Genomic DNA, 27,740 nt, shown 5'->3' with positions numbered 1-27,740 from the left:
AACTTGGTCTTGAATCCATATGGAGCCCAACCTTCTATGTGGAATTGTGTAGGAAACCACTTTTATATCTCCTACAGTGAATCCGCCTTTCCCCTGCCAATCTGTGATGCCACTTTGATTGTAAACTAAGTCTCCTTATATGTGTGAGTTTGTCCCCAAGCTCTGCATTGATCTAATAATCTAGTCCTGCCCCAATACCCATAAACGTGTTTTCATAACTGACAGGCAAGGCCCCCCTCATTCTTCAGTGAACTATTATTTTTCCACCTAAAATTTAGTGTAAATTTATCAAATTTACCAAAATATCCAACTGCCATTTTTGTTGAGGTTGCACTAACTTTATAAAATGATTTGAGGAAAATGAACATTTTTATAATATTAAGTTATCCCACCTAGGATTATTCAGCTTTTCTTCTACATCTTCTATTTTCTTTTTTTATAGTTTTCATTAAAGACGTCTTTGTATACTTGCTGAAGTTGATTCCTGAAATCACCCTAGCCCAAAGAGGCAGCAAGTACAATCACTTGCTCACCCAGAAATCTATGGTCCCCAAGGCAGCAAGGCCCCACTGTGCACGATAACTCAGGAGAAGTCTGACAGCCTGAATCCCCATTTTCTTGAGGGGATATTAGTTTTAAAAATTGACATCTAAAAATTCTCATCAATCTACAGCTGGTAACTTACCACCGACACCTTAATGAACAGAATAGATTGACGGGCCATGCTTAAATCTGCATGTCTTCCAAGAAAAATCGGGTTCAACCACATTGGAGGTGAAAGCATTCGGGGAGGTTGCACCTGCTTTTCTGAGTCAGTCACCTGATGCAACCAGCTGGCCCTGGAAAGACACGCCGTGCTTTCCATGTCACCGGAAGGCTGTATGAGAGCTCTCCGGGGTAAAGCCCACCTCGTCTGCTGGGGGCCTGTACACCTCGGCCACTGCTTCCCACCAGCGTGCAGGGGGCCAAAGGCAGGACTGTGCAAAGTGGGCTTTGAAGGGGTTTCAAGCTGGCCTTCACCAGTACGAGTCCTTTTCTCCTCCTCTGTTCAACAGCAATCATCCTAGCAGGCTTGCTGGCCCCAGCAGAGGCCCCAAATAGACACGTCGAGCAAACTTTAAATGGCTTTATTAAAGGCTGTTAATATAAAATACAACCAAGTTATGAGTAGTCAGTAAGAAGTTTCCATTTTTGAAAACATATATCAAAGAAAGGGAGGCTGCTGTGACACCCACGGGGCGGGTGCGGCTGGGTGCCACACCCTGCTGTCCCCAGGGGGTGGCACTCCCAAGCCCAGAGGGCAGGGGCAGCAGGGGCGGGGGCGGGGGGGGGGGTCGCAGGTGAAAGAACTGAGACTGGTCTCTAGCCTCCTGGTGGAGATTTTCCAATGACGGTCACCAAAAGCAAGACACTGAATCCTTGAGCTGAACCCCAGGGGCAGACAACAGGGTGGCCAGAGGGAGGGGATGCAAAACCACATTAGGCTTCAACGGAAAAGTGTGTGTTTTTAAAATGATAACTAGAAACTTCTGGTTTTAGAAACGCCCTCTTGATACATGGCAAAAAGGGGGCAAAACGTATAAGTTTAATTTTTCCTTTACTTGGACACACTAAACATAGATTCCCAGGAGGGCAGTGAAAGGAATCGTCTTTGCATAGGCTGCCCGGGCTTAAGAGGAGAATCTGCGGGGTCGGGCGGGATGGAGACCCATGAGCTCGCGTCCTCCAGGCCTTCACCTCTCCCTCTCACGCTTCTGCGCTTCCGAAAGCAAAGCAAAGCAACACGACTTCAGAACTCCCTCTAGGACTTCCCAAGTTGTGGGTTTACATTTAATCTCAGGAGGCTGTACCTCTACGGAACTTTAAACACTGTTACAGATAACTGAATACTCTTGGGTACTGGACCCCAGATGGTGTTAAAGAAGGTGGAAGCTCTCAAAAGTCCCCGTGCCCCTCCTTTCCCAGGAGAACCTGAAGGGAATACTGGGTCTTATGAGAAAGTGGGAAAGAAATCAGAGTCACCTCCCGAAAGAACAGACACCTCAGCTCGGGCTAACTGTCCCGGGATGCAGATCTTTCTTCCCTGCTACGCCAACGCCAAGGAATGCGAACTCCCTTCTAGACATCTTTTTTTCTTACGGGGACCCTGCTGGCAAGCATGGGTTCTAAGGTCACTGCCCTCAAAGCTGGAAGCGAGGGCAGGTGTCGAGCCCAGCTCCGAGGCTCAGCAGCTGACCTGCAGGGCTGGCACCCGGCTGGGATTTCGTTTTCCCCTCATTGCCGTGCTAGGAATCTTTTTTTCTCTTGAGTGTTTCAACTATACTTAAACAGTACAGAAGGGACATGTATTCACCACGATACCGTCGGTCACTAAAGGAGGAAGGTCAGATGCAAGACCCCAAGGGGCCAAATGCAGTTCAGGGACAGGATGCAATTGGCAGAAACCAAACCAGAAGTTGGCGAGGCCACAGCTTTGGCAGAAACTTTCTGGAAAACACAAGTCGCCACATTCTTCACCTTGGAGCCAGATAAAATATTCTAAAAACCATTTCAGAAGGTCCTATGGAACAGAAAGGCATCGTAAAAAGACACACTTTGATACTGAAACTAGGTGCTCACTGGCAGGACTCGCAGGGATTAAGGCGTCAGGTGAGGAGAACACAGTGAGAGGCAACGTGGAGACCACGCTCGGGCACGACTGCAGGCTCGCACCACCCGGGGCCGCGGGGTAGCGGCTCCCCGCCCGGTCCTCCCGGGCAGCCTCGGAGCTGCCCTAACGCCCCTCCCCAGCAGCAGGGAACACAGGTCAAGCGGGCAGCCGAGTCCACCTCCAGGAGATGCTGTTGCCATGACCACGAAGGTCTCCAGGGGGCGCCGCTCGGGCCACGCAGAAACTCGACTCCGCTTCTGCTGGCGGTCAGGGTTGAGGGAGTGTCCACTGTGACGCAGCTTGACCAGTCCTTGGGTTGAAGGACATCCAGTGCCCCTAACAGCTTCACGCTGGAAGGTTCTAACACAACTAATCAGAAGGGCCTGGTCTGCCAGCAACACCCGCAGGTGCCCAGGACAGGAAACACCCAACAGGCCCCAGAAGTAGCAAAGAACTTCCAAAGGGAAACTGGTACAAACCCAAGAAAAGTGGTAGCCCTACAACTGCTACATCTAGGTACAAAATAATGTAAAGTTAATACAAAACTTCTAAACATGCAACTCGTTAATAAACAATGATGAATAGTTTGAATAAGTACCACGGCAGCCTAAAGACAACCTCCATCACATGCCAACAACCTGTTTCCCGGAAATGACGTGAGAATGAAGGGTGGCACGTGATGCAGAAGTGTGGCTTCAGCAAGGGAAGCCTGGACAGCCGGAGCATGGCGTCGAGGACTCCCACCACGTGGGGCAGGTCTCCCCATGGGCACAGCCAGCACCCAGCACCGTTATTGCTGAGGACAGCCACCCACTGAAAGGAGCCCCGTGCATTTCTAAAAGGGAGGGGATACAGGAGAGGAGATGGAAATCACTTTATGATTTTTGTGACAGGGTTGAGAAACATCTTTCTCTGAGGAGGGGGAAAATTGGGTGGAGCTAGAACAGAACGTTTATTTACAAGGTTCACCGAATTCCTAAGAGTTTTTAAAAATTCCAAATGTAAAACTTCTGTTAATCAAATCGTTGAAAATAGCACAGGTATCTGTTCTTACCAAAACGGGAAAAATCTGGAAAGCTGGACAAGGCAAAATTTACCAGTTTCCAAACGGTTAAGAAAAGAGCGCACAGAAACTATCAAAAGACACAGGGGGACGCTGCCCTTCTCCTTCGCCACACCGCTTCGGAAAACATTTTGGGATTCTTGGTTTGTTTCGTCTAACACATTTTACCAATTGTCCAGAAAATCAAATCCTGTCTTCAAGATGACATTACTTGAGCTGACCTGTAGAAGGGACAAAAACACCAAAATAAGGCATGAGACTAAGTTAGCATAAGCTAAAAACAGCACCTCATTTAAAATGACCCAAATGAAATAGCCTGCTCCCATCTCAGAGGCTCCCTGACCTCAATTTGCCTCAGTGCTGGGAACCAGAAAATTAAATAAAGCTCAGTGCAAGCCACACTCCACCAGGATCCAACACGCACCCCGCCCCGTCCCCAGGCGTGTCCGAGGGCAGCCTGCGGAACTACCCACAGAGAAAAGGAGAAGAACGGAGCTTTTCTATTGTTGAATGATGGGCACGTTAAAATTTAGTCACTGTGGAGTGAGAGAACAAGTTACAAGTTTCATATGAGCCTAACATGAAACACACACACACACTGACAGACGAAACAAAATAAAATAAATTACCAAGTTAAGGGAGTGAAAAATATGGAGAAAGGATGTAAAGTTTATTCTTTTCAGATGATGCGGAAGGTTCTGGAGTGATCTTCCCTAACCCAGGGCCACTCTTCAGGTCACAGACTGCCCACTCACAGACATGGGGTAGGTTTAAAGGGCCGTCTGTGAGCACAGGCCGCTAATTCAGACACATTTGCACAGGCTTCTGCCAGCCGCCTGAGGTGAGAGGCCCATCTCCCGGGTCTAACATGAGTGCGTGTTTCCCTGGTGGCCGCAGTCTTCCCGAGCGAGGGAGCCTTGACCCTGTGCTCTCCACACACCGGCAAACAGAAGATGCTGACGCGGAGGCCGCAGAGCTGAACGGCTCCCTCTGAAGCACGTCCCAGGCCCAGTTCTGCTGCCTCTCGGGTTGAGCCAGAGCCCGAAGAGCCAAAGGCGTTCAGGCACACGTTCCTTTTCCTGGTTTCCTACCAGTGTCTTACGTGCAGCCGCACTGCACGCTGTGCTGTGCACGCGTAAATCTGTTCTTTCAAAGGGTTTCAGGTGCTCTGTCCTACTCACAGCCCCCAACCCCACACACACGCTTTCCTGCGTCTTGTTACAATGAAGACCCTCACGTAGCTTATATAGATGCTTCCTTCGGAGGAAGTGGACCCCACTGCAGAGTGTCGGAGAGAGAACACCGGGCAGGAAGATTAGGGCGGAGATGGAGCCGGGCACCAGAGCGGCAAGGGAGGGGCCCAAAGTGCCGGCCTAAGGTGGCGGGAGGCCCTGAAAGGAGGGACAGGCTGGACGATGGAAGGCAGAGGGCCTCCCGTTCCAGGGCTCCCCTTCTTCGGGAGGACAACTGACTAGGTCATCTGCTTAGAGAGGCGTGGACGTGCCTGGAACCCCAATCCAGGAAACACCCAGAGGATGACCACAGCTCAACAACAAAACCCACAACCAGGGGCTGCCCTGCTGGCGCAGTGGTTAAGAACCCGCCTGCCACTGCAGGGGACACGGGTTTGATCCCTGGTCCGGGAGGATCCCACATGCCACGGAGCAACTAAGCCCATGCACCGCAACTACTGGGCCTGAGCTCTAGAGCCCACGAGCCACAACTACTGAGCCTGCGCTCTACAGCCCATGAGCCACAACTACTGAGCCCGCATGCTGCAACTACTGAAGCCTGCGCACCTAGAGCCCGTGCTCCGCAACAAGAGAAGCCACCGCAATGAGAAGCCCGTGCGCCACAACTACAGAGCCTGCCCTCTAGAGCCCGCGAGCCACAGCTACTGAAGCCCTCAAGCCTAGAGCCCGTGCTCCACAACAAGAGAAGCCACCGCAATGAGAAGCCCGCGCACTGCAACGAAGAGTAGCCTCCACTCGCCGCAACTAGAGAAAGCCTGCGTGCTGCAACGAAGACCCAATGCAGCCAAAAATAAATAAAATAAATAAATTTATTAAAAACAAAACAAAACACAGCCTCCCTCTGAAATACACCTACCTATTTATTTATTTATTTATTTATTTATTCATTTTCTCTTCTCTTTGCTGAGTTTTCTCAAGCAATGCAGAACAGCTGATAAAGACAACAGTTGGCGCTCCACAAAACTGGGAAAACATGGAGAAGTCACCCATGCTGCCTATTCTCTTGCAGGGCTCTTTCTTCACGACACACGGCACTGCAGCCAGTGAACCTCTCACATCTTTCTCTTCCTTTTCCTCTGTTCCCAGAAAGAAGTCCTTTCTTAAGGACTCCTCCCTGGACACCTAACCCTGTTTTGCGTGGAAATGAGAAGTGGCCCATCATTCCTGAGGCAAGTCTCCCGTGGTCCCCAAACAAGCACGGCTGCTCTCCTGGCAGAGGCTTGGGGTCCCAGCCACTTCCCCCATGTCCCTTGGGACATCTGCGGGTCCCTTCCTCACCGACACTGCAGCCCAGCCTCCCAGGCCACTGCGTGGAGACGGCATCCAAATCCCACCCACACTGCTGCCTTCCCCCTCGAGTCCTCTGCTCACTGCCCCCTGCGTCCCTTCCGTACCTGCCCTCACACAACTGGGGAAGGGCGGTGGGCATCTGGGACACAACCACGGAACAGGCAAACGGGTCACGGCACCAGACGGCTTCACAGAACACGTCTCCTGCCTGTGTGTTGGTCGCCAAGCTGAGCGACAACCCAGCAGACCTGAACCCAGAAGTCCTCCGAGGGATGGCAGAGGAAGGAGAAAATGGGGGCATCTGTGGTCCGCCCACCCACGTGAGGTGGCCCTGGCCACTCGGGAGGAAGGAGCCCCTGGCCGGAAGCAAGGCACCCACCTGTACAGGCACGGGTTCCGAGAACAGAGCACCGTCCGTGTCCCCCACGGGCTCGGAGGCGGCGGCTTCGCTCAGCGGGCTGCTGCAGGCCTGGGCGGGCTGGGGTCTCTCTCGCTCCACGCTGACGCTGGGCAGGACCCCCTGCTCCTGGCGCAGGCTGCTGGACTTTTCCACCTTGGCCTCCCTGGCCTTCGGGGCGGGCTCCTGCCGGTAACAGACAGGCAAGACCTTTTCCCCTTTCTCCATAGACTTGATCTGGCTGGGGGTCAGCGACTGGAACTCGGCCTCAGGGCCCTCCCCCCGGGACCGCTCTGCATTGATCTTCCAGAAGGACGCTTCCTCTTCCTTCCGGGCGGCGGGACCCAGAGCATCCAGGCTGGAGGACTTGCTGCCCTGGGAGGGCCGGAGGGCCTGCGAGCCCTGAGGGGCTTTGGACAGCGGCCTGGGCTCGGTGGAGGTGCTGCAGCTCGGCTCTTGGATGGACAAGAAGGACACGCTGAACTCCATCTGACTCTAGCGGGATGCGGGGAGGGAGGGAAAGAAGAGAGCGACACATGCGGTCAACGGGACAGGTGTGCCGGCCCACACGTCCCCCCAGTGGCAACAGCGCCGCCTGCTGTCCATTTGCTGGCACTGCCTGTCCGCCATCACAGCCCTGAAACGCGGCACAAGCTGTCACATCCTGTCACACTGGAGGCTACGAACAGCTCGGACTCCTGAATCTGACTGACGACTAAGGCCTCTGCTTGGTGGGCAGATCACCCACCCGCCTCTTCAGGAGGGACTCCCGCCCCTTCCTGAGGAGGGTGACTGCCCCCCAGGGGGTGACAAGGAAGGGTGCACAGTCAGCACGACAGCACTGCAGTGAGGGTCAAAACCCAGAACCAAGTCCCCACCTCACGGGCCTCTGCCTTCCTGACCGATGGCAGCCAGCAAGGGTGAAGGAAAAACCAGCAGCCAGACCCCGCTTCCCTGGACTAAAGCAAGAAAGTCAAGGGCAGGCCTGTGCGCGGCTGCAAAGATGTGATCCCCCTCCCACGCCTCCATCCCACACTCCGCCTGCACGCCCGCTACACACTGCATGTTTGTGTGCCCCAAATTCACATGTTGAAGGTCTAACTCCCGAAGTTAGTATTTGGAGGCAGGGCCTTTAGGAGGTTTAGGTGAGGTCATGAGGGTGGAGCCCCCAGGACAGGATTAGTGCCCCGAGAGATGCTCTCTTTCTGCACCATGTAAGGACACAGTGAGAAGGCGGCTGTCTGCAAGTCAGGAAGAGGGTCTCCCCAGGACCAACCCTGCTGGCACCGTGACCTCGGACTCCCAGCCCCAGAACTGTGAGAAGCAGACGTCTGTTACTGGATGCCCCCAGTCTGCGGTATCTGTCACAGCTGCCCGAGCTGACAAGACAGTCTTCCTCTCCTGTGATCTCCTCGGTGCTATCCTGCTGCTCTCAGCTGGTCCTGGCCCTGTTAGGTGGGGAACCCCTGAGGGCAGGGCAGGGTCCACACCCCACATCCAAGTGCCCCAGAAACACTTTCCTTGATCTGATGCTGCTAACCACTGTGACCTCTAAAAGTGGTAGGGCTGAGCTGTTCTGACCAACAAACCACTGAGTGGAAACCTAACGCCTCCTTACAGTGGAGCACCCTGGAGGGTGGCGTCCCCAAGCCCTGCAGAGTGAGCAATCTGCTGCCTCAGGCATCTCTCAAATTAAACTGGAACATTCTTCTCTTCCTCTCCACTTCTGCTCCCTCACACATTCCCTTCCTCTTCTTCTTTTAAAAATAAAAGTATTAAAACTACATACTAAAATTTGAGGAATTAGAAAAAAAATCTTTCATAACCTTTCCCTCTTCCCATAATCTCTATTAGTTTGTGTAGTTTTGTGTAATCTTTCTCAGATACGTATTTTATGACGTTGCAGTTCTGTTATGCATATAATTTTGGGTATCGTTTCTTCACTTAACCAGAAGCGACATCAATGGTGTTATGTTGTCTTTGTAATCATTAGTTTGAATGGGCACAAGATATTTCATTGAGTGGCTGTCCCACCATCTACTTTCCCATTTTCTTTTTATCAGTTTGCTGCTTTTAATTTCTGTCGTTATAATTGAGGCTTCCAGAACATCTTCATGGATACAGCTCTCCCCCATTTGGAGTTAATTTCTTCAGACAGATTTCCGGAAGTGAAGTACCAAACTACAACAGGTTTAAACCTTTCTTTTATTGTGGTTTTGGGTGCATACCAAATTTGTTTGCCAGGGGCTGCCCTGATTTCTAACGCTGCCAGCTATATCAGAGTAGCAACTGCAGCCACTGCTTCCGTGTTGTCACTGAGTATAATTTACAACTGTGCTAACATGGTTCTCTATTACTTTAATGCATACGCCTTCACTTCTCTCTGGCTGAGACTCTTCCTAAAAGCCCAGATTCTGAGGGCCACAGGTCTCTCCTCAAGACGATGAGGCCACAAGGAACTCCAGCTCCAAACACAAGCACAGGCTGCCTTGAAGCTCAGGGTTATAAGAAATAGAACCCAAGAGAAAACATCAAAGCCCATTCAGAGCCTCATAGCGTAGCACAGCAACAGGTGTGCAGAGGGCAAAGTGGAGAGAGACCTGCACAGAGGGTCTGTGCAGACCGGCACTCCCCAGCCTGAGGCGCTTGTCTGCTCCACTGCTGGAGCGGATGGGGGCTGGGTGCTGAGGCTCAGGCTTCGGGGGTCAGACCCTGGGGAGGGGACTGGGCCTTCATCAGAAAACAAGACAAATCTCAAGTAAACAAACTAACCTATCACCTAAAATGATTAGAAAAAGAAGAACAAAATCCTAAAGTCAGCAGAAGGAAGGAAATAATAAATATCAGGGAGGAAATAAATAAAACACAGGTTAGGGGCTTCCCTGGTGGCGCAGTGGTTGAGAGTCCGCCTGCCGATGCAGGAGACACAGGTTTGTGCCCCGGTCCAGGAAGATCCCACATGCCGCGGAGCGGCTGGGCCCGTGAGCCATGGCCGCTGAGCCTGCGTGTCCGGAGCCTGTGCTCCGCAACGGGAGGGGCCACAACAGTGAGAGGCCCGCGTACCGGAAAAAAAAAAAAAACAGAGGTTAAAAAAAACATAGAAAAAATTAACAAAACCAAGAGCTGGTTCTTTGAAAGGATAAACAAAATTGACAAACCTCTAGCCAGGCTCACCAAGAAGAAAAGAGAAAGAACCCAAATAAAATAAGAAATGAAAAAGGAGAAATCTCAACTGTTACTGTAGAAATACAAAAAAACCATAAGAGAATTCTATGAACAATTACATGCCAACAAATCTGACAACCTAGAAGAAATGGACAACTTTCTAGAAACTTACAGACCACCAAAATTGAATCAAGAAGAAATAGATAATTTGAACAGACTGATCACTAGAAGTGAAGTAGAATCTGTAATAAAAAAAATTCCTACAAACAAAAGTCCAGGACCAGATGGCTTCACAGGTGAATTCTACCAAACATACAAAGAAGAATTTATACTGATTCTTCTCAAACTCTTCCAAAAGATTGAAGAGGAGGGAACACTCCCAAAGACATTCTATGAAGCCACCATCACCCGGATACCAAAACCAGACAAAGACACCACTAAAAAAGAAAATTACAGGACAATATATTTCATGAATATAGATGCAAAAATTCTCAACAAAATATTAGCAAACCAAATCCAACAACACATAAAAAAGATCACACACCACAACCGAGTGGGATTCATCCCAGGTTCACAAGGATGGTTCAACATACGCAAATAAATCAACGCACACCACATTAACAAAAGAAAAGTCCAAAACCACATGATCATCTCAATAGATGCAGAAAAAGCATTTGACAAAATTCAACATTCATTCATGATTAAAAACTCTTACCAAAGTGGGAATAGAGGGAACATACCTCAACATAATAAAAGCCATTTATGACAAACCCACAGCCAATACAATACTCAACAGTGAAAAGCCGAAAGCCTTCCCACTAAAATCTGGAACAAGACAAGGATGTCCACTCTCTCCACTTCTCTTTAACATAGAATTGGAAGTCCTAGCCACAGCAATCAGACAAGAAAAAGAAATAAAAGGTATCCAAGTTGAAAGGAAAGAAGTAAAACTGTTACTATATGCAGATGACATGATACTATATATAGAAAACCCTAAGGACTCCACACAAAAACTACTAGATCTAATAAATGAATGCAGCAAAGTAGCAGGATACAAGATTAACGTTCAGAAATCAGTTGCATTCCTTTACACTAACAGTGAAATGTCAGAAAGGGAATGTAAAAAAAACCAAACAAACAAAAAAAAAAGCTTTTTAAAATTACACCAAAAAGAAAAAAAAACCTAGGAATAAACCCGACCAAGGAGGTGATTTATACACTGAGAACTATAAAATATTAATAAAGGAAATAAAAGAGGATTCAAAGAAATGGAAATATATCCCATGCTCTTGGACTGGAAGAATGAACACTGCTAAAATGGCAATACTACCCAAAGCAATTTACAGATTCAATGAGATCCCTATCAAATTACCCATGACATTTTTCACAGAACTAGAACAAATAACCCAAAAATGTATATGGAACCATAAAAGACCCAGAATTGCTAGAGCAATCCTGAGGAAAAAATAAAAAACAAAGCAGGAGGCATAACTCTCCTAGACTTCAGACAATACTACAAAGCTACAGTAATCAAAACTGTGTGGTATCACTACAAAAACAGGCATACGGATAAATGGAACAGAATAAAGAACCCAGAAATAAACCCACACACCTACAGTCAATTGATCTTCAACAAAGGAGGCAAGAATATAAAATGGGAAAAAGACAGTCTCTTCAGCAAGTGGTGTTGGGAAAGTTGGACAGCCGCATGTAAATCAATGATGTTCGAACACACCCTCACACCATACACAAAAATAAACTCAAAATGGCTTAAAGACTTAAACATAAGACAAGACACCATAAAACTCCTAGAAGAGAACACAGGAAAAACATTCTCTGACATAAATCGTACCAATGTTTCCTTAGGTTGGTCTCCCAAGGCAACAGAAATAAAAACAAAAGTAAACAAATGGGACCTAGTCAAACTTACAAGCTTTTGTGCAGCAAAGAAAACCATAAAAAAACCCCGAAAAGGCAACCTACAGAATGGGAGAAAATACTTGCAAATGATGCAACCAACAAGGGCTTAATCTCCAAAATATACAAACAACTCATACAGCTCAACAACAAATAACCCGATCCAACAATGGGCAGGAGACCTTAACAAACATTTCTCCAGAGAAGACACATAGGTGGCCAGTAGGCACATGAAAAGATGCTCAACATCACTAATTATTAGAGAAATGCAAATCAGAACTACAGAGTGGCACCACCTCACACCAGTCAGAATGGTCATCACTAAAAAGTCTACAAATAACAAATGCTGGAGACGATGTGGAGAAAAGGGAACCCTCCTACACTGTTGGTGAGAATGTAAGTTGGTCCAGCCACTACGCAAACCAGTATGGAGGTTCCTCAGAAAGCTAAAAGTAGAATTGCCATATGACCCAGCAATCCCACTCCTGGGAATATACCCGGACAAAACTATAATTCAAAAAGAAACATGCACCCCTATGTTCACAGCAGCACTCTTCACAATAGCCAAGACATGGAAACATGTTTAGGAAACAACCTAAATGTCCATCGACAGATGAATGGATAAAGATGTGGTACATATAAACAATGGAATACTACTCAGTCATAAAAAAGAATGAAAAAATGCCATTTGCAGCAACAAGGATGCAACTAGGGATTATTATACTAATTGAAGTAAGTCAGAAAGAGGCAGACAAATATCATATGATATCACTTATATGTGGAATCTAAAATGTGGCACAGGTGAACCTATCTACAAAACAGAAACAGACTCACAGACATAGAGAACAGACTTGTGGTTGCCAGTGGAGAGGGAGAGGGATAGACTGGGAGTTTGGGGTTAGCAGATGTAAACTATTACATACAGGATGGATAAACGACAAGATCACAGCACAGGGAACTATATTGAATACCCTGTGATAAGCCATAATGGAAAAGAATATAAAGAAAGAATGTCTGTACGTGTATAACTGAGTCACTGCTGTACAGCAGAGATGGGCACAACATTGTAAATCAACTCTACTTCAATAAAAAAAATTTTTTTTAATCTAGACATTAAAAAAAAAAAAATCAAAGCTCAGGTGCTGGAGCTCAGAACAAATGCAGACTCTGAGCACATCCAGTGCACCAGGCACAGTTTTCTTTGTTGTTGGGCTTTTCTCCTAAAAAGTTTTTATTCTACAACGGAGAAAATGGAGGTCTGGAGCAAATGAGTGAATTGTCCTAGGTCACTAGTCCATTAAGAGCAGCTGGGATTTCAATCTGGAGCAAGTGATTCCGAGGCCTGCAGCTGTGCTGGGCATCACACCACACCTAAAAAGCCAGTGGCCGCCAGGGACGATGTCCATGTGAACACCAGCGATCCCCATACGTGGCAGGACTTCTGTATGTCAGTGACCTAATCTGATTTTTAAAGGGCTGTTTCTGAGTGAGTCATTCTCAATACTCTGCATATTTCCAAACTCCACAATAAAATACAGGGAGAATGTGGGCACAGAGATGATGAGTTCTTTAAATAAGCAAAGTGCTAGAAATAGCTTGGAAGTGGGGACTGAGCCTGAGAGAAAAGAGTTGAGATTGATCTGGAAATTGTGGGGTAAAGAAAACACTTTGAGTGGTTCGTCAAACACTAGGCTCTTTTAGGATCAGCCATCTCTCCAGTGGGGAGAAGCTCCCGGAAAGCTGGGCTGAACATGAGTCTAGGCACAGGACCGCACTGGGCCGAGCCAGGGATGCTGGGGAGAGAAGTCAGCCACAGTGGTTCCAGGACTGCTTCAGGCCCTCGATCAGGGCACCGCGCAGAACTTAGCTGGCTGGAGTGACAACATGCAACAGAACACGGAGGCTTTCAGGGCTCCTTGGGCTACCGGAGCCCTCGTGAGAGCCCCTCAGGGAGGGGGACGTCTCGGTAGAAGAGAGGGCCAGGCTGACGGGGATGGCTACTTGGTTTGGGGCGCCCCGGGGTGAAAATGGGGAAAACAAGAACTTACAGAAGAAAAAACGTTCTAGTGTGTCAGCTGCTGAGCCTTTTTGCCCAGGCATGTGTTGTTTTCCATTCTGCAAATAAAATATGACTATAACCCCCTTTTAAGAAACAGTCCTCCTTGATCAGCTGCACTGGTGAGGGTCTCTTTCTTTCCCACTCCTCGCCCCAAAGGGCAAAGGTTTGTGGTTTGTGTTTAAAACACATGCCTGTTGGGAAGGGGCGGGCAAAGAAAGAAGAAGAGGGGCAAAGCGTCCTTTTTCCTGACCAGAGTTCATCTTACTTGGCTCCAAGACCCCAGAACGCCAGCAAAACTGGACCAGGACATGGTGAAGAGGGGCTCCTGGTCATTTTCAAAGACGCGCTGTTGTCCAGGTCACACAGAAGCGGCACCTGCACTGCAGCTCCCTCTGTGCTTTGGGAGAGCTTTCATTGCTTTTTGCACGGTGACTCCACCCTCCCTGGGCCGCCCCCTTACCTCCCAGACCAGGGCTCAGCCTGGCGCCTCTGCTCCCTCCCGTGCTTTCTCCCGGGAGGTGCCCTAAGCCCCAGGTCCCCTTCAGAGGCGTCTCCTGCTCACTGGCCCGAAGCCACAGCTACCTTCTTCCCCGAGCCAGCTCCTCTCGGTAAAGGGCAAACCCACCAACGACCCAGCCTGAGCCTGGACTCTTTTCTTCTCTAGTAAAATCGGAGTATTCTTACTCCCTGGGCTGTTGTTTTAGAACGAGGCCTGGCACATAGTAAGTGCTCAGTAAACGCAGGCTACTGGGCTCTGCTCCTGTTCTGCTTGGTCAGAGGCATCTAAGTTTCCTGAGGGGTCAGCAGTACTCCCACTGGATCCCCTCCGGGCGCTGGCCCCTCCCCGCCTTCCTCTGGTCACCGGGGGCGTGGTGCCCGTGGCTGGGACATGCGGGCCGTGTCTGCGTCCGGAAGTAAGCGCGACTCTGAAGCCCCATCCTGGCCCGGTGTCTGGCGTGGAATCTGAGCTGAGACACTCCCCACAGGGATGTACTGCAGCCGCCGTGTTGCCCCTGGACCCCCCCACAGAGCCTGTGCTTCCGACGGGTCTCTGACCTCACCTTCCCCCGTCGCCCTGAGGCTATGCAAGGGGGCCCTCTGACACTGGAGCCGATCAGTGACCAGGGGAGGCCAGCCCTGCCTCGAGACCTGACAGCCCAGCAGGGGGCTGCGTCTGGAGCCTGTGATGAACGCTAGCAAGTCAGGAAGTTCCCGTGCAATCTTCTGATTTCTGGGAAAAGTCCATTTTTCCAGGTGTGGACAAAGCTCTCGGGAACCCGGTGCCCTGCGCCGAGCGGGGCCCAGTGACAGCAGGCTGCCCAGGAGGCTGCACCAGGTGAAGAGTAGCGCCAGCTCGCACAGCAAGCCGGAGGGGGACTCAAGCCCGCGGTCCTACACGAGATGGCTGAGACGGAACAGTGAGGGGCACTCGGGAAGCCCTCTCCCCTCCTCACAGCGATGCTGACGGCGCTACCCTCTACGTCCCAGGCGCCCCGGCTGGAGCCCCAGGGCTACGCACTGAGCTGGGCCTGGGTGTCAGCCTCCCCATGTGGGAAACTGGGTCTTAGCTGGCCACGTCCGTTCTAAAAACAGAAAGCCCAAAACTGAGCCCAGTGTCTATTTTTACGTCCCACTCACTGGAGAGGAATGTGTGATATTTCAGTAAAGGAGGGTGCAGGCGACCAAAACTAACTGTTTGGCTTGGCGGCCTCTGGCGGGTCTGAACTGCTGAGATGAAGGCTGCAGAAACATTGTCAGAAGATACAATAGCTTTACTGGAGCAAATCCTAATAAATTCACAAACCATTTAACATTTACCCTCCTCCACCTCCCCCGCCAAAGGAGGAAAAGGAATAAGAAGAGGGGAAGATACGAAAAACTCTTAGAATCTAAAAATTAGTAGATGACGAGCCGGTGGGGAAGAGACAGCACGGCCTAGCCACTGAGACTGGGGGTGTCAGGCCCTCCAGGCCAGCGGGGCAGGGGGCACAGGGTCTGGGGACCACCCGCCCCTAACCGCGAGGCCCCAGGGACTAGAGGACGCTCCTGTATTTTCACCAGGGAGCCGGGCAGACGATGGATAGGGCCCAGCTGTTGGGCCCCATGGCAACGAGCCTGGGGAAAACCCACCAGACACCCACCAGACAGTGGGTGTGCAGGAGTCTGCGGTCATAAGGCCACAAGGGAAGGACAGGAGCCTCTGCCCTCCAGGTGCCTGTCGTCTCGCAGGGACAAGACGCACCAACAAAGAGCACCACCGGTGACATTAACGTGTGTCCGCCTAGCGCAGAGCTTCTCAGAGGGGACACGGAAGGGGGACAGTTGCAGACGCTGCAGCAAGGGGTGAAGCACACGGCGCTGGGCTGGGACATCTAGCTCACACCCCCTCACTCTGGGCCTCTGTTTCCTCATCTGTCAAAGCACGCATTGTGGGGATTAGCTGAGGAAATGCCCCCAAGGTGCTCAGCACAGATCGGGGTCCTGTGGGAGCTGCCCGGCTGTCACAGTAACTGGGAGAAACACAGGAACGGAATCTGCTCCGGGTCTGGGGGCAGGTGGGACCTGCACAGGTGGCTGGGGCCAGGGGGCTGGGCAAGGCACCGAGGCAGGTGAGGTCGGTGCCATGGGGCAGGGCTGTGGGGCTGGAGAAGAGACCGGCGGGAAGGACCCTTGGGGCCACAGCAGCAGGCCGGGCCCTGGGCTGAGGAGCTGACAGGCCACTGCACCTACAAGAGCCAGGAAAGGTCCAGAGCAGGGGGCCACAGGCCTGCTCTGGATCTCAGGAAGGTGAGCTAGAGACGGCACGGGGGAGGGGCAGGGGGAGGGGGAGGGAGGCTTCACTGCTGGGCAGAGACGGGGGTCTCCGTGAGGGTCCCCAAGCAGGAGCTATGCTGTGATGGGAGCACGGCGGGGCTCCACGGCCCTGCGTTTCTCAGAAACTTTGGGCTGGTGGTGAGGGGTGACAGCCAGGCAGAGCCGTACCTGGGAACCCAGGGAACGCTCCATGTACGGACATCCCGACGGAACACCCTTCTGTCCCGTGTGGGCAAGAGATGCCTGTTAGCCACAGACAGACCCAAGCTCCAATCCCTCTTCCTCGATTCAACCCGCCTGCCCGTTACCGCCGCCCCTGAGCCCCGGCATCCGGCCCGCGGCGGGGGCAGCGACGCTGACCTCCTGGGTGAGAGAATTTGACGTGCCTGCAGATCCCTGGTGTGGACCCCAGCCCGCGGAGACGCTGGGCTCCCAGGCTTACTTCTCCTCCTGAGGAGCGGCTGAGAGGCCCCCTACTCCAGGAGTGGTCTGTGTTGACCCTCGGAGATCAAGGAGCTGATCCCCACCCAGCTGACTTACGATCCCCAAAGAGGCAGCCGAACCTCGGGTGAAGGACTCGGGTAGACAGAAAGGGAAAATCCAGACCGCCTGGGGGGAGGCGAGCACGGTGGGCGTGGCATCCCCAGAGTCCAGCCACCCGGCGCTAGGGCCTGACCTGCCTCTGCAGGGGTCTCCTGTAAACCCCCCAGCCCAGAGGGGCGGCAGCGCGAAGCATCCTCTCCTCCCGATTCCCCTCTCTGAAGCATTCCAAGTGCTGAGTGTTTTCCCCGTGGAACCTCAGGACAGGAGAAAGGACTCCGCCGTGGGGCCCTGCAGGTGCCCTGGCCCCCAGCACACCTGCCAAGCTGACGGATGAGGGGAAAGATGATGACCAAGGGCACCTCACCCGACCGGGACGGGCACTTCTGCCTCGGAGCCTCCCTTCCGGAGCGACAGAGGCATCAGGCCTGGCCCGGCCTTGGCAGGAGGTGACCCAGGAGGGGAGGGCAGGCTGGAAGACCGAGCAGGATCTGAGGAAACGGGCAGTGCTTGCCCGGCATCGAGGCCTCTCCTGGTCAGAGCCGCCTTTCAGGGACAGACAGCACCAGCGCGTCCACGCTCTGCAGGTCTCTGCAGGTCTCTGCAGGGGTCCTCGGCCATGGGCTGGCCCAAAGGAAGGAGTCCAGACAGAGGAGCAAAAACTGGGAAGAAATCCCAAATCCCTGAGATTCTCGGCTCTGTGCTCAACAGTCATCACCTGGGGTCTGGCCTCAGCTGATCGACTGGTGGCTGAGAAGTCAGAGCTGAGAAAGAGCTAGGCACTTAGTTGGCCATCCTTAAATATCTACAGAAGTGGGGACCTCCCTGGTGGTCCAGCGGTTAAGATTCCGCACTTCCACTGCAGGGGGCGCGGGTTCGATCCCTGGTCGGGGAACTAAGATCCCACATGCCGCGCAGCACGGCCAAAAAAAAAAAAAAAAAAAAGTCTGCTGAAGTGAATAGCTGCAGAAGGCATGAGACCGTATCTACCAACGTGTATGTAAATATGCGTCAGGTGAACGAAGGAACATGACTGGAGGAAGGGTCGTGTGGCTGAAGTGGCCCTCCTTGTGAGTTCTGCCCCAGGCGCCGTCATCCCCACGCTGGGATCTTTGCCGAGAGCAAGTGTTTACTCACCTTTGAGCCTTAACCATAACGTCTGTCCCAGAGTAGAAGGACAATCAACGTCCGCCGGATTTTTGAAAAAAGTCAGTGAATGATGTCATAGAGACAGGAAGTAGAAGGGTGGTTGCCAGGGGCTGGGGGAGGGGGAAAGGGGCTTTCGGCTTAAAAGGAACAGAGTTGCAGTTTGGGAAGATGATAAAGTTCTGGAGATGGATGGTGGCGGCTGCACAACAGTGTGAATGCACTTAAGGCCACCGAACTGCACACTTACAAACGGCTAAGAGGGTACATTTTATGGGATGTGTATTTTACCACAATTTAAAATTCAAAAAAAAACGTCAGTGGATGATAGACAATCAAATGAAACGACCCGCTGTCGGGGCTGTCAGAGCGTGGAGTCTTTGATTTGAAATGGCACAAATTCTCTGCAACTGTCCATTAGCAGCTGCGATCCATGTTCTCACACCCCAAATTCGGGCTGGACTGTGCCTCGATTTGACCATTAGAACAAAGCAGAGGGGATACTTTGGTTCCCAAGCCTCAGCCTCGGAAGACCCTGTCGGCTTCCACTCTCACCCGAGGGAACTCTTCCACCAACACGTAGCTCGCTGGACACATGTGGCCCCAACCGGACACAGAAGAGAAGGTACCCTAGAGCAACCAGCTCCCATCGGCCGTCAGATGACACATGAGCGGTCCCCGGCGAGGCCCACAGAACAGCCCGGCCGAGCCCTGCCCAGACCACTGACCCCCAGAATCAAGAGCAAAGAAATGGCTGCTCCAAGCCGCGAAGGAGTGAGGTGCCTGCCATGCATCAGAGTCATCAAATGACAGAGTCTCCAGCCTTGCAGCTGGAGGTCGGGGCCACCCTGCCCTGGCTAACCCAGCTCCTGCATGCAGCTCTCCAAAGTTCTCATCTGTCTTTCAGTCCTAAGGAAGGGCGTGACAATGCAGAGAGGTGGGCACTCGCACTTCAGCTGGGGAGAGGCGGGTGGTGGAACTCTGACTCTTGATGACAGAGCAGGGGTAAGGCCCTTTGCTCTCTGGAACGCTCTCTGTTTTGCCCCTACAAAGTTCTGACTTTAAATCACGTAAGTGTGATTTTGAGAGCTCAAATCAAAAGGTGAGGACACAGCCCACCTGTTCATGAAATAAGCTAATTCTCTCATTGAAAGGGAACGTGAAATGAATTGGGAGATTAGGATTGACATAAATACACCACCCTGTGTAAAACACATAGCTAGTGGGAACCTGCTGTATAGCACGGGAAGCTCAGCTCGTGCTCTGTGATGACCTAGATGGGTGGGATGGGGGAGGGGCGCGGTGGGAGGGAGGTCCAAGAGGGAGGGGATACAGTATACATACAGCTGGTTCACTTCATTGTACAGCAGAAACTAACACAACACTGTAAAGTAACTATACTACAACGGAAAAAAAAATGAAACTGAGAACTGAGCCACAAAGACTACCTTTTACTAAAAAAAAAAACCAAACAAGTTAATTAAAATGAGCAACACATATTGACTTAACTTTATCAAGCCTTCTCAATTTATGCAGGTTCCTAAGGGACCTGGATGGTGTCTGTGGACAGTTAACACCAGCACGAGTGTGACCCGTGCTGGACTGGGTCAGCACACCTTGTTCTGGAGACCTTTTCCCGGCACCTGTTCCCACAATGAGCCTCATTCTCAGCAGCCGCCCCAGGTGCTGCCCCGTCCTTGCCCCAGAATGTCATCTGCATCAAGGTAATAACAGATGAAACATCCCGTCCCACAAACGGCTGACTCAGGAACATTTAACAAGGTAAATTCTTACGAGAGTAGATATCCTCGTGGGGGGCACGATGGACTTGGGGCTCGGGGCATTTTAACTAATTCGACTACTCTGTCTTCATCACTGAGACATCATCAAACACAGGGCCCAGTCCAGTAACATCTGTGCTGCCTTCCGGGCCACTGTCCCCGAGGCTGTCCACTCCCCCCTGCAGACTGCCCATCTGCCTAGGATTACAGTAAGGGCCCTACATACGAACGAGTTGTATGTAGGTACCCAACTAACACATGGGCTATCTAGTACTGTACTGTAACAGGTTTAAGATACCTTTCGCACAAATGACACATAAAAAACAAACAAAAAATAAAACATGTTTAGTCTTACAGTACAGTCCCTTGAAAAGGACAGTAGTCCAGGACAACAGCTGGCGTCCAGGGGCTGGCATCGAGTGAACAGGCAAGAAGAGGTACTGACTGGAGGAGGGAGAGGAGGTGGGAGACGGTAGAGCTAAAGGAGCGCCAGCAATAGGAGACGGAGGAAGCTGCAGTTTCCCTCACGCCTGACGTGGATGGTTCCCATCTTTGAAAGTTTGTAACTTGAAGGTTCCTATGTAGGGGACTTAACTGTAGTGCTTGTCAGTTACCCATCTGGGGAACCCATATAAAAGGAGTATTGACGGCCCTGGTTGAACGTCACTGTGGCGAGGTCCCTTCTAGCCACCTCCAACTCCCTTTGCCCTGTCACTGGACAAGGGATTTGTGGGTGGGTCTCGGAGCTCGGAAGCTGCAAACCCAGGCTGCCCCTCACCCTCTCTGGCTGCCTCCCAGCCACCCTCGCTGGTTCAGCCACCCCTTAACCAGTGTCCAGATCCTGAAGGAGACTCCCATTCCAGGCACAACGTTGTCGCTCGCCCTGCCCTCTGCGCAGACCTAGGTTATTAATCTGCCACGGAAATAAAAAAAAAATCACGCATGCAGGATGCAGGCATTTGCATCTTTATTTTTAGGATGTTTAGGACCTGACGTTCTGGACTCCCCAAGGCAGGAGTCTGTGCTTGCGGGAGGAGTACGGCCATCTGCATTAATGCCACGTATTCGCAAAAGCCACCTCTCAACTCTCACGTAAGGGTCCCCTCAACTTTCACAGGCTTCCTCATCCTAGGGCGGCTCGCGTCACTTGGGGCAATCAGCTAACCAACCGCGCCGCCTGTGGGCAACGCCGCCGGCTGCCCTCATCCATCTGAGCCCTCATCAAATCCTTCATTTTAAGACACAGACCCCTGAGGGCCTCTCAGGTGGCTTGCAGAGCCCCCCCCACTGCCGCATCCCTCTCTGACCCACCCTCCCTACAGCCCCTGGACGCCGTTTCTACCAGGATGAGCAACTGTAGGGACAAGTGGAAAACCAAGAAACAAGCCCCTTCAAGTGTCAGGGCTTGAAAGCCCTGATCCAGCCTCAAGCCTAAGCCCTATTGCAGGTACACAGCCGTCCTGGCCACCCCCACTAGGGAAAGGACCCTCCAACACACAGCAGAGAATGTTCTAGAATTCAGAGAATCCTGGTCTTTTCCCTTCTCTTCCTTGGGTTTGAGACACCTGCCTTTTGGTCATTTTGCGCTACTTATTAATGCACTTGTACCGGGACAACTGGGGAGAATGGGGAAACGGACAAACCCCGTTACGCTTGATACTTTTAGGCAACTTTGGCAACAACAACACTAACAGCAATAAACGAATGACTGGGGACCAGCAACAGGTGCCCAGGCTGGGTTGCACATCTGTATCCACCGGCTACTCCAGTTTCAAAGGGTACCAAGGGCACTCTTCCCCTCCTCCCTTCTTCCCTCAGGACTCTGCCTTTGAGGTGACTCTTGCAGGCAGTTCTGATGCATCTGCAGCCTTGTCTCCACATCCACCCACCTTCCCGTCTCGGCTGCCCTTCGCATTTCACTTTAATAAAAGCAGCTCTTAACCACCCCGTCCCCCCGCCAAGAAAAGCTTCCCTCAAAGCTTTGCCTTATGGAGCCCCCAACAAGGCACTGAGTGCTGGTGGGCAGAAGTGTGAGCCGAGAAAGCCCCCCGAGGGGCTGCCCCTGCTTTTCCCAGGACAGGTGCGCCGACCGTGCCCAGCGCGCCGACCGCCACGCTTCCATCCATCACCAAGCCCAACGCGGCGCAGGCCCCGCCCCTCCACCTCTCCTCTCCCACCGGCAGGGGGCGCATCACCCGCAGCCCGCGGCCGTCTGAGCCCACCAAGGGCTGAACGGAAAATACCTAAGGACGCCACGCTTTTTAAGAAGACAAACAAATCTAAATTTAACCCAACTTACCCTCGTTTCCCAGGAGAAAGGGGCAGAGTGCTCATCTTGCCAAGTTATGTCCTGAAATAAAAATTCAAGAATAAATCTGAAATCCAAACCCAAAGGGACCCCGCGCAGACAGCCACCACCCGAGGCCATGGGGGAACCAAACTTCAGCAAGAAGAATCCCAAGTCCCGGCTCAAAACAAGCCTGAAGTTGTCGCGCTCTGCAGAGAATGTGCTGACCTTCTTGGTCTGGCTCCCCCCTCACCCTGCTGGCCGCGGCTGCCAGGTACGCCCGTCCCCTGCCAAACGGACATTCGATGAATGCCTGGGAGCCCCAGGACGGACTCGATGACAGGGAGGCCGAGGGGAAGGAAACAGGGCTTCCGGGCTCAGGTCTCGGCCCTGCCAGCGCCTAGCCACACGGCCAGGGGAAGATGACTTAGCCTTTTGAGCCTCAGTTTCCTCATCTGTGAAAGGAGAACTGCGCTGCCCCTGCGGGGCTGTTGTGAGGATAAAATGAGGTAACAGAGGAAAAGGAGGCCGGGTGATTATCTGCCAATCAACACCTGTAACTGTCTGAGCATCGCCCCCCGCCATCCCCCTAAGTGCCTACCAGAGATCTGAAAGGCAGTGACCAGCCTGTCAGTGAAGAAAATGCCAACTGAATGCAGCTGCCTAATTATAGTGAAAACTCTGAAATCCTTCCGACCCTCACAAGCGGAACAAGAGAGAAGGAGCCCTTCGAACAGTCACTGAGAGTCTGACCTTGGATCCACTGACCCGAACAAAGGTTTGTAAGATCGCCTTTCCTAGGCCACCCCTCCAACTCTCCAGCTGTATTCCTATACTAGCAAATGTCTCACGTGTGCCCAGCTTCTGCTGAGGAATCTTATTTTCTGAACCAAAAACTGGGACATCCTGGGCGATACAGACTGAAAATGGCATAAAATATTTTGAACTGAGACTGTCCTTGCATAAAGCACCCCAGGTACATGACGTCTTCGCACCCAGAGGCACTCCCTAGCCCCAGAGCTAGGTTACCTGGCTCCCTTCCCCCTCCTGGAGTTCTGCAGAGAGTCCACTTCCTTCAGTACCAACTCCATCCCCAGCCTTGGCCTCTAAAAGCTATGTCTCCTATTCACTCCTGGCTGTCAGGCAAAACTTTAAAAATGAGAGGGAACGTGGGCCACTACGCTCCCATTGGGAACCTCAGTTAAGTCCAAGTGCACTCCTCAACTTACAGACTGCGTCCCTCCAAAAGCAGAAATGTGAGTTAACAAGTCTCGGCTGAGGGGCTCCTGCATCCAGGTCTGTGTGTGTGGTCAGGGCGTGGGAGAGGAGCGCAGTTGAGCTCAATGACCTGAAAGTCCTTAAAACTCTGTCATCTCAGGACCCTCTAAGTTCCTCTTAGAAGCAATAAAACAAGAAGGACTTTGTTTTCACATGGGAAAAATAAAGGAGGCTGATGGAATGTATGTTCCCTTTGTTCTAGATTTGGACCTGTGGAAAAGGGCAAAGGGAAACCAACTGGTAAATGTGCCCCCTCTATGGGGAGGTGGCGGGGGGGCGGGGGACAAGCCCAGTGGCCACCTCAGGGGACAGAGGAGGCGTGTGGAGATTCAGGCAGAGGCAGAGAAGGGGACAGGACCACTGACCAAAAGCAGGACACACCGGAGCTGGACACCCTTTCTCATGTGATATGATCGATCCTCTGAATGTTAATTATGCAGCTTGAGTCCCTTTGAAATCTGCAAAGAACACACTAAGAAGGTTTTTGGCTTTGGAAGATGAATGAGTGCAAGACTGAAGAAGAAAGATGTAGCCTGGGGCTTGGTGAGCCAGCAGGCTCCAGTGGCTGCAGCGCAGACAGGCTGAAATTCCAAGGGGGCTGCAGACAGAGGGGTGCACTGTGATTTCTCCCCAACTTGGTGTCGAGTCAATAATCTTTTGTTTGCTCCAGAAAGAAACGGAGTCAAGGGGCAAATTCCTTAGATTTCTGCAATTCTGAGCTCATAAAAAAAATAATAATAAAGCACTTAACAAAAATAAACATGCCAAACAAAAATGTGATTGAAGCTCTGATGTCAGCCACTGGCTGCACACTCCAGCCACAAAGAGCGTTGGGGCAAGCACAGGCTTTCCAGGCAGTTGCATGCAAAACGGCATCAGGATTGCAAAGTTGTAGAAGTGGAGAGTGGTGGTGGCTGTACAACACGGTGAACGTACTGACTGTACACCTAAAAGTGGTTAGCACGGTCAATTTTATGTTCTGAATATTGTACCACAATAAAAGAATCTGAAAAGGCTATATATATTATATGATTCCAACTATATGACATCCTGAAACAGGCAAAACTATGGAGACAATAAAAAGATCAGTGGCTCCCAGGGTTGAACAGAAGAAGGGCTGAGTAGGCAGAGCACAGAGGATTTTCAGGACAGTGAAATACTCTGTACCACGCGGTAATGATGGATGCTTTTCTCAAAACCCACAGAACGCACCACAGCAAGAGTAAACCCCAGTGGAAACTATGGATGTTGGGCAACAATGCTGTGTGGGTTCATCCATTGTAACAAATCTTCCACTCTGGTGGGCGTGTGTTGGTAGTAGCAGAGGGTGCACATGTGTGACAGTAGGCGGTAGTTCAGAAATCTGTACTTTCTACTCGCTTTTGCTGGGAACCTAAGACTGCTCCAAAAATTAAAATCCATTCTTCAAAAAAGTGTCCCCTCCCCCCCCCCAAAAAAACCTGACAAAGGTAACAAATGCTAAAAACATCGTTTCCTAATGACTTTAGTCCCTCTTGCTATTATCTGTGCTCTTGAGGTTACTTACATCTGTTGCCCCTGCAAGATGGAAAGTGCATCTATAACACCACACAACCGGGTCACCGCACCTCCCTGACCGGCTCTGATGCAGTGAGCTACCTGGGGGCTTGGACAGCCCCTGGGGGAGCATCTCCATGGCAACCAGCACGTGCTCCACATCAGGGCTGCTCCCCTCACTGCCCTGGAGCCAGATGTTAAACATTCCCGAACACACCACAAGCTGCAACCAATATCAGACACGCTGAAATTCACTACATTCTACACTAAATGTAACTGCTACTCTTAAATTTTTTAAGGATTTTGGTAATTTTGCTTTAGAAATTATTTGGTGACAAGTAACTCATCTATAATTGGTTGATTCCTCTGTAAAAGTCAGGACTGTTCCAAAATTATTCTAAAATGAAAATTTCTGGACTTAGAATTCATTTCAAACATGAAATGTTATAAATATTAGCCTTTCCTCTTCATGAAGTTGGAGACTAATGGGACATTTATTCTTTTATAACTTTCTTTCCAATTTTGGGGCCGGTGAATTTCATCGTGTCTCAAGCGTGTGAGGTGGACAGCACCTGTAAGTGGCACTGTCCACAGCGGGTGTCCCTTAGTGCGGCCATAGGTCAGCCTGAGCAAGTGGGGCAAGGAGCACGGGCATCACAGAGCAGCTCTGAGCTCCCCCTACACAAAGCCAGGCCGCTAGCAGCCCGCAGACGGGGAGCGGCACCTTTCCTCCAACAGTCAAAAGAACCACTTCTGAGACCCCTGCAGCGCTCTGAAAGTCTCGCTTCCACTCTGGGCCTCTCTGAGGGACAGGCTAGGGACCATTCTGCAACCTGAACAAACTGCACCTTCCTGCAGATGCCCTCTCTCTGGCATACCTGTCCCAGGTAGCCAGAGGGGATGACCAGCTCCTGGGTCCTTACTGGTCTTGGGTCCACGCTGGCGCCATTCACAGGCACCAGACTCAAGACTCTCTGAAGAGCATCTCTAGCCTAGAGGTTCTAGGTCTGGCTGTATATCAGAATCACCTAGGGACTTCCCGGGTGGCGCAGTGGTTAAGAAGCCGCCTGCCAATGCAGGAGACGCGGGTTCGAGCCCTGGTCCGGGAAGATCGCACACGCTGCAGAGCAACTAAGCCCGTGCGCCACAACTACTGAGCCTGTGCTCTAGAGCCCGTGAGCCACAACTACTGAGTCCGTGTGCCACAACTACTGAGGCACGCATGCCTAGAGCCCGTGCTCCGCAACAAGAGGAAACCACCACAGGCAGAAGCCTGTGCACCACAACAAAGAGTAGCCCCTGCTCGCTGCAACCAGAGAAAGCCTGTGTGCAGCAACGAAGACCCAACGCAGCCAAAAATAATTAATTAAAAAAAAGATTCCACCAAATGAATTAACAAGTTCATTTAGAAGGACAAGACTCCCACATTAAAAAAAAAAGAATCATCTAGAGTGCTGTTTTAATAGGCAGAATCTGTGGGTCCCACCTGACTTAGTTTTAGAAAACCAACAACTCCCTAGGTAATTCTAAGGCAGCCATTCCCCTTGGGCAGCTTACCTACTTCAGTCCTTCACAGGACACCTGACTGCCTCTTCACACTGGGGACACTTGGCCACACAGGCTGCACTTGCCGACCTCCCAGGCTCAGGGACCCACCTCTGTCTTCCCAGGCCACCCCACCTGCCAAGGTGGCCTCAATGAATACTGCTAGGTGGCTCTCATCATCCCCAAATAAGGACTTGTACCAAACCAACCAGGGTCCAGGCTTCCGTCACGAGGAGCCCAAGGATTTCTGGGCTGGCTCTCACCCACCCAACTTTGGAGCAGGCAGAATCACGTTCTGCGTATCAGTATAGTCAACCAAGGCACACAAACGGTCTCCTAATACACAGCAAGGGCCCAGCAAATCACGTTTAAAGGCTGCTTTCATTTCATTCTTCCCAGAGTTCAAAGATTACATAAAACTACTGCAACAGCGTTTCTAATCATGCCCTTAGTATGTAACCATAAACAATAAACACTCTTAGGTGGTAGTCAGAATATGGTGCACTGTTTGTTAAATTTCTCCTGCCACCTAGAGGGCTGAGTCTCTAAAAGTTAGAATCCCAACCATTAAGCTCCCCAGAAATATATCTGATTTTTCTTGAGTGATTCAGAAACAGTGCTCACTGGAACCATATACTGTCACTGTCCTCCTGAAGTCCATAAATGAGGGGAGTTTCTGGTTGATAGACAGTGGCATCTTGGCTTAAAAGTAAGAAATGTACTGGGCATATACCCAGAGAAAGCCATAACTCAAAAAGACACATGCACCGCAGTGTTCATTGCAGCACTATTTACAATAGCCAGGTCATGGAAGCAACCTAAATGTCCATCAACAGACGAAAGGATAAAGAAGATGTGGTACATACATACAATGAAATATTCCTCAGCCATAAAAAGGAACGAAATTGGGTCATTTGTAGAGACATGGATGGACCTAGAGACTGTCATACAGAGTGAAGTAAGTCAGAAAGAGAAAAACAAATATCGTATATTAACGCATATATGTGGAATCTAGGAAA

The 27,740-nt window shown here is 51.1% G+C and overlaps 1 protein-coding gene across 2 annotated transcripts in view; it reads right to left on the bottom strand.

Annotated features, from left to right (window-relative positions):
- Positions 1-1,111: 1,111 nt before the first annotated feature.
- C16H1orf198 (chromosome 16 C1orf198 homolog) overlaps positions 1,112-27,740 on the bottom strand; it is a 33,479-nt gene continuing 6,850 nt past the window's right edge. Inside the window, exons 2-4 of one of the 2 annotated variants that reach the window (XM_033841525.2) lie at positions 22,375-22,425; positions 6,636-7,148; positions 1,112-3,934 (exon numbers count right to left, since the gene is read on the bottom strand). In XM_033841525.2, coding sequence (XP_033697416.1) covers positions 3,878-3,934; positions 6,636-7,148; positions 22,375-22,425 — 621 coding nt within the window. In that variant the 3' untranslated portion in view covers positions 1,112-3,877. The remainder of the gene's footprint in view (positions 3,935-6,635; positions 7,149-22,374; positions 22,426-27,740) is intronic. The other variant, XM_033841526.2, reaches the window with a different exon arrangement.

Source organism: Tursiops truncatus, chromosome 16 (genome assembly GCF_011762595.2).
Source record: "Tursiops truncatus isolate mTurTru1 chromosome 16, mTurTru1.mat.Y, whole genome shotgun sequence".
NCBI lineage: Eukaryota > Metazoa > Chordata > Mammalia > Artiodactyla > Delphinidae > Tursiops > Tursiops truncatus.
The sequence above is the reverse complement of the archived record's forward strand: the minus strand, read 5'-3'. Positions and strand labels throughout refer to the sequence as shown.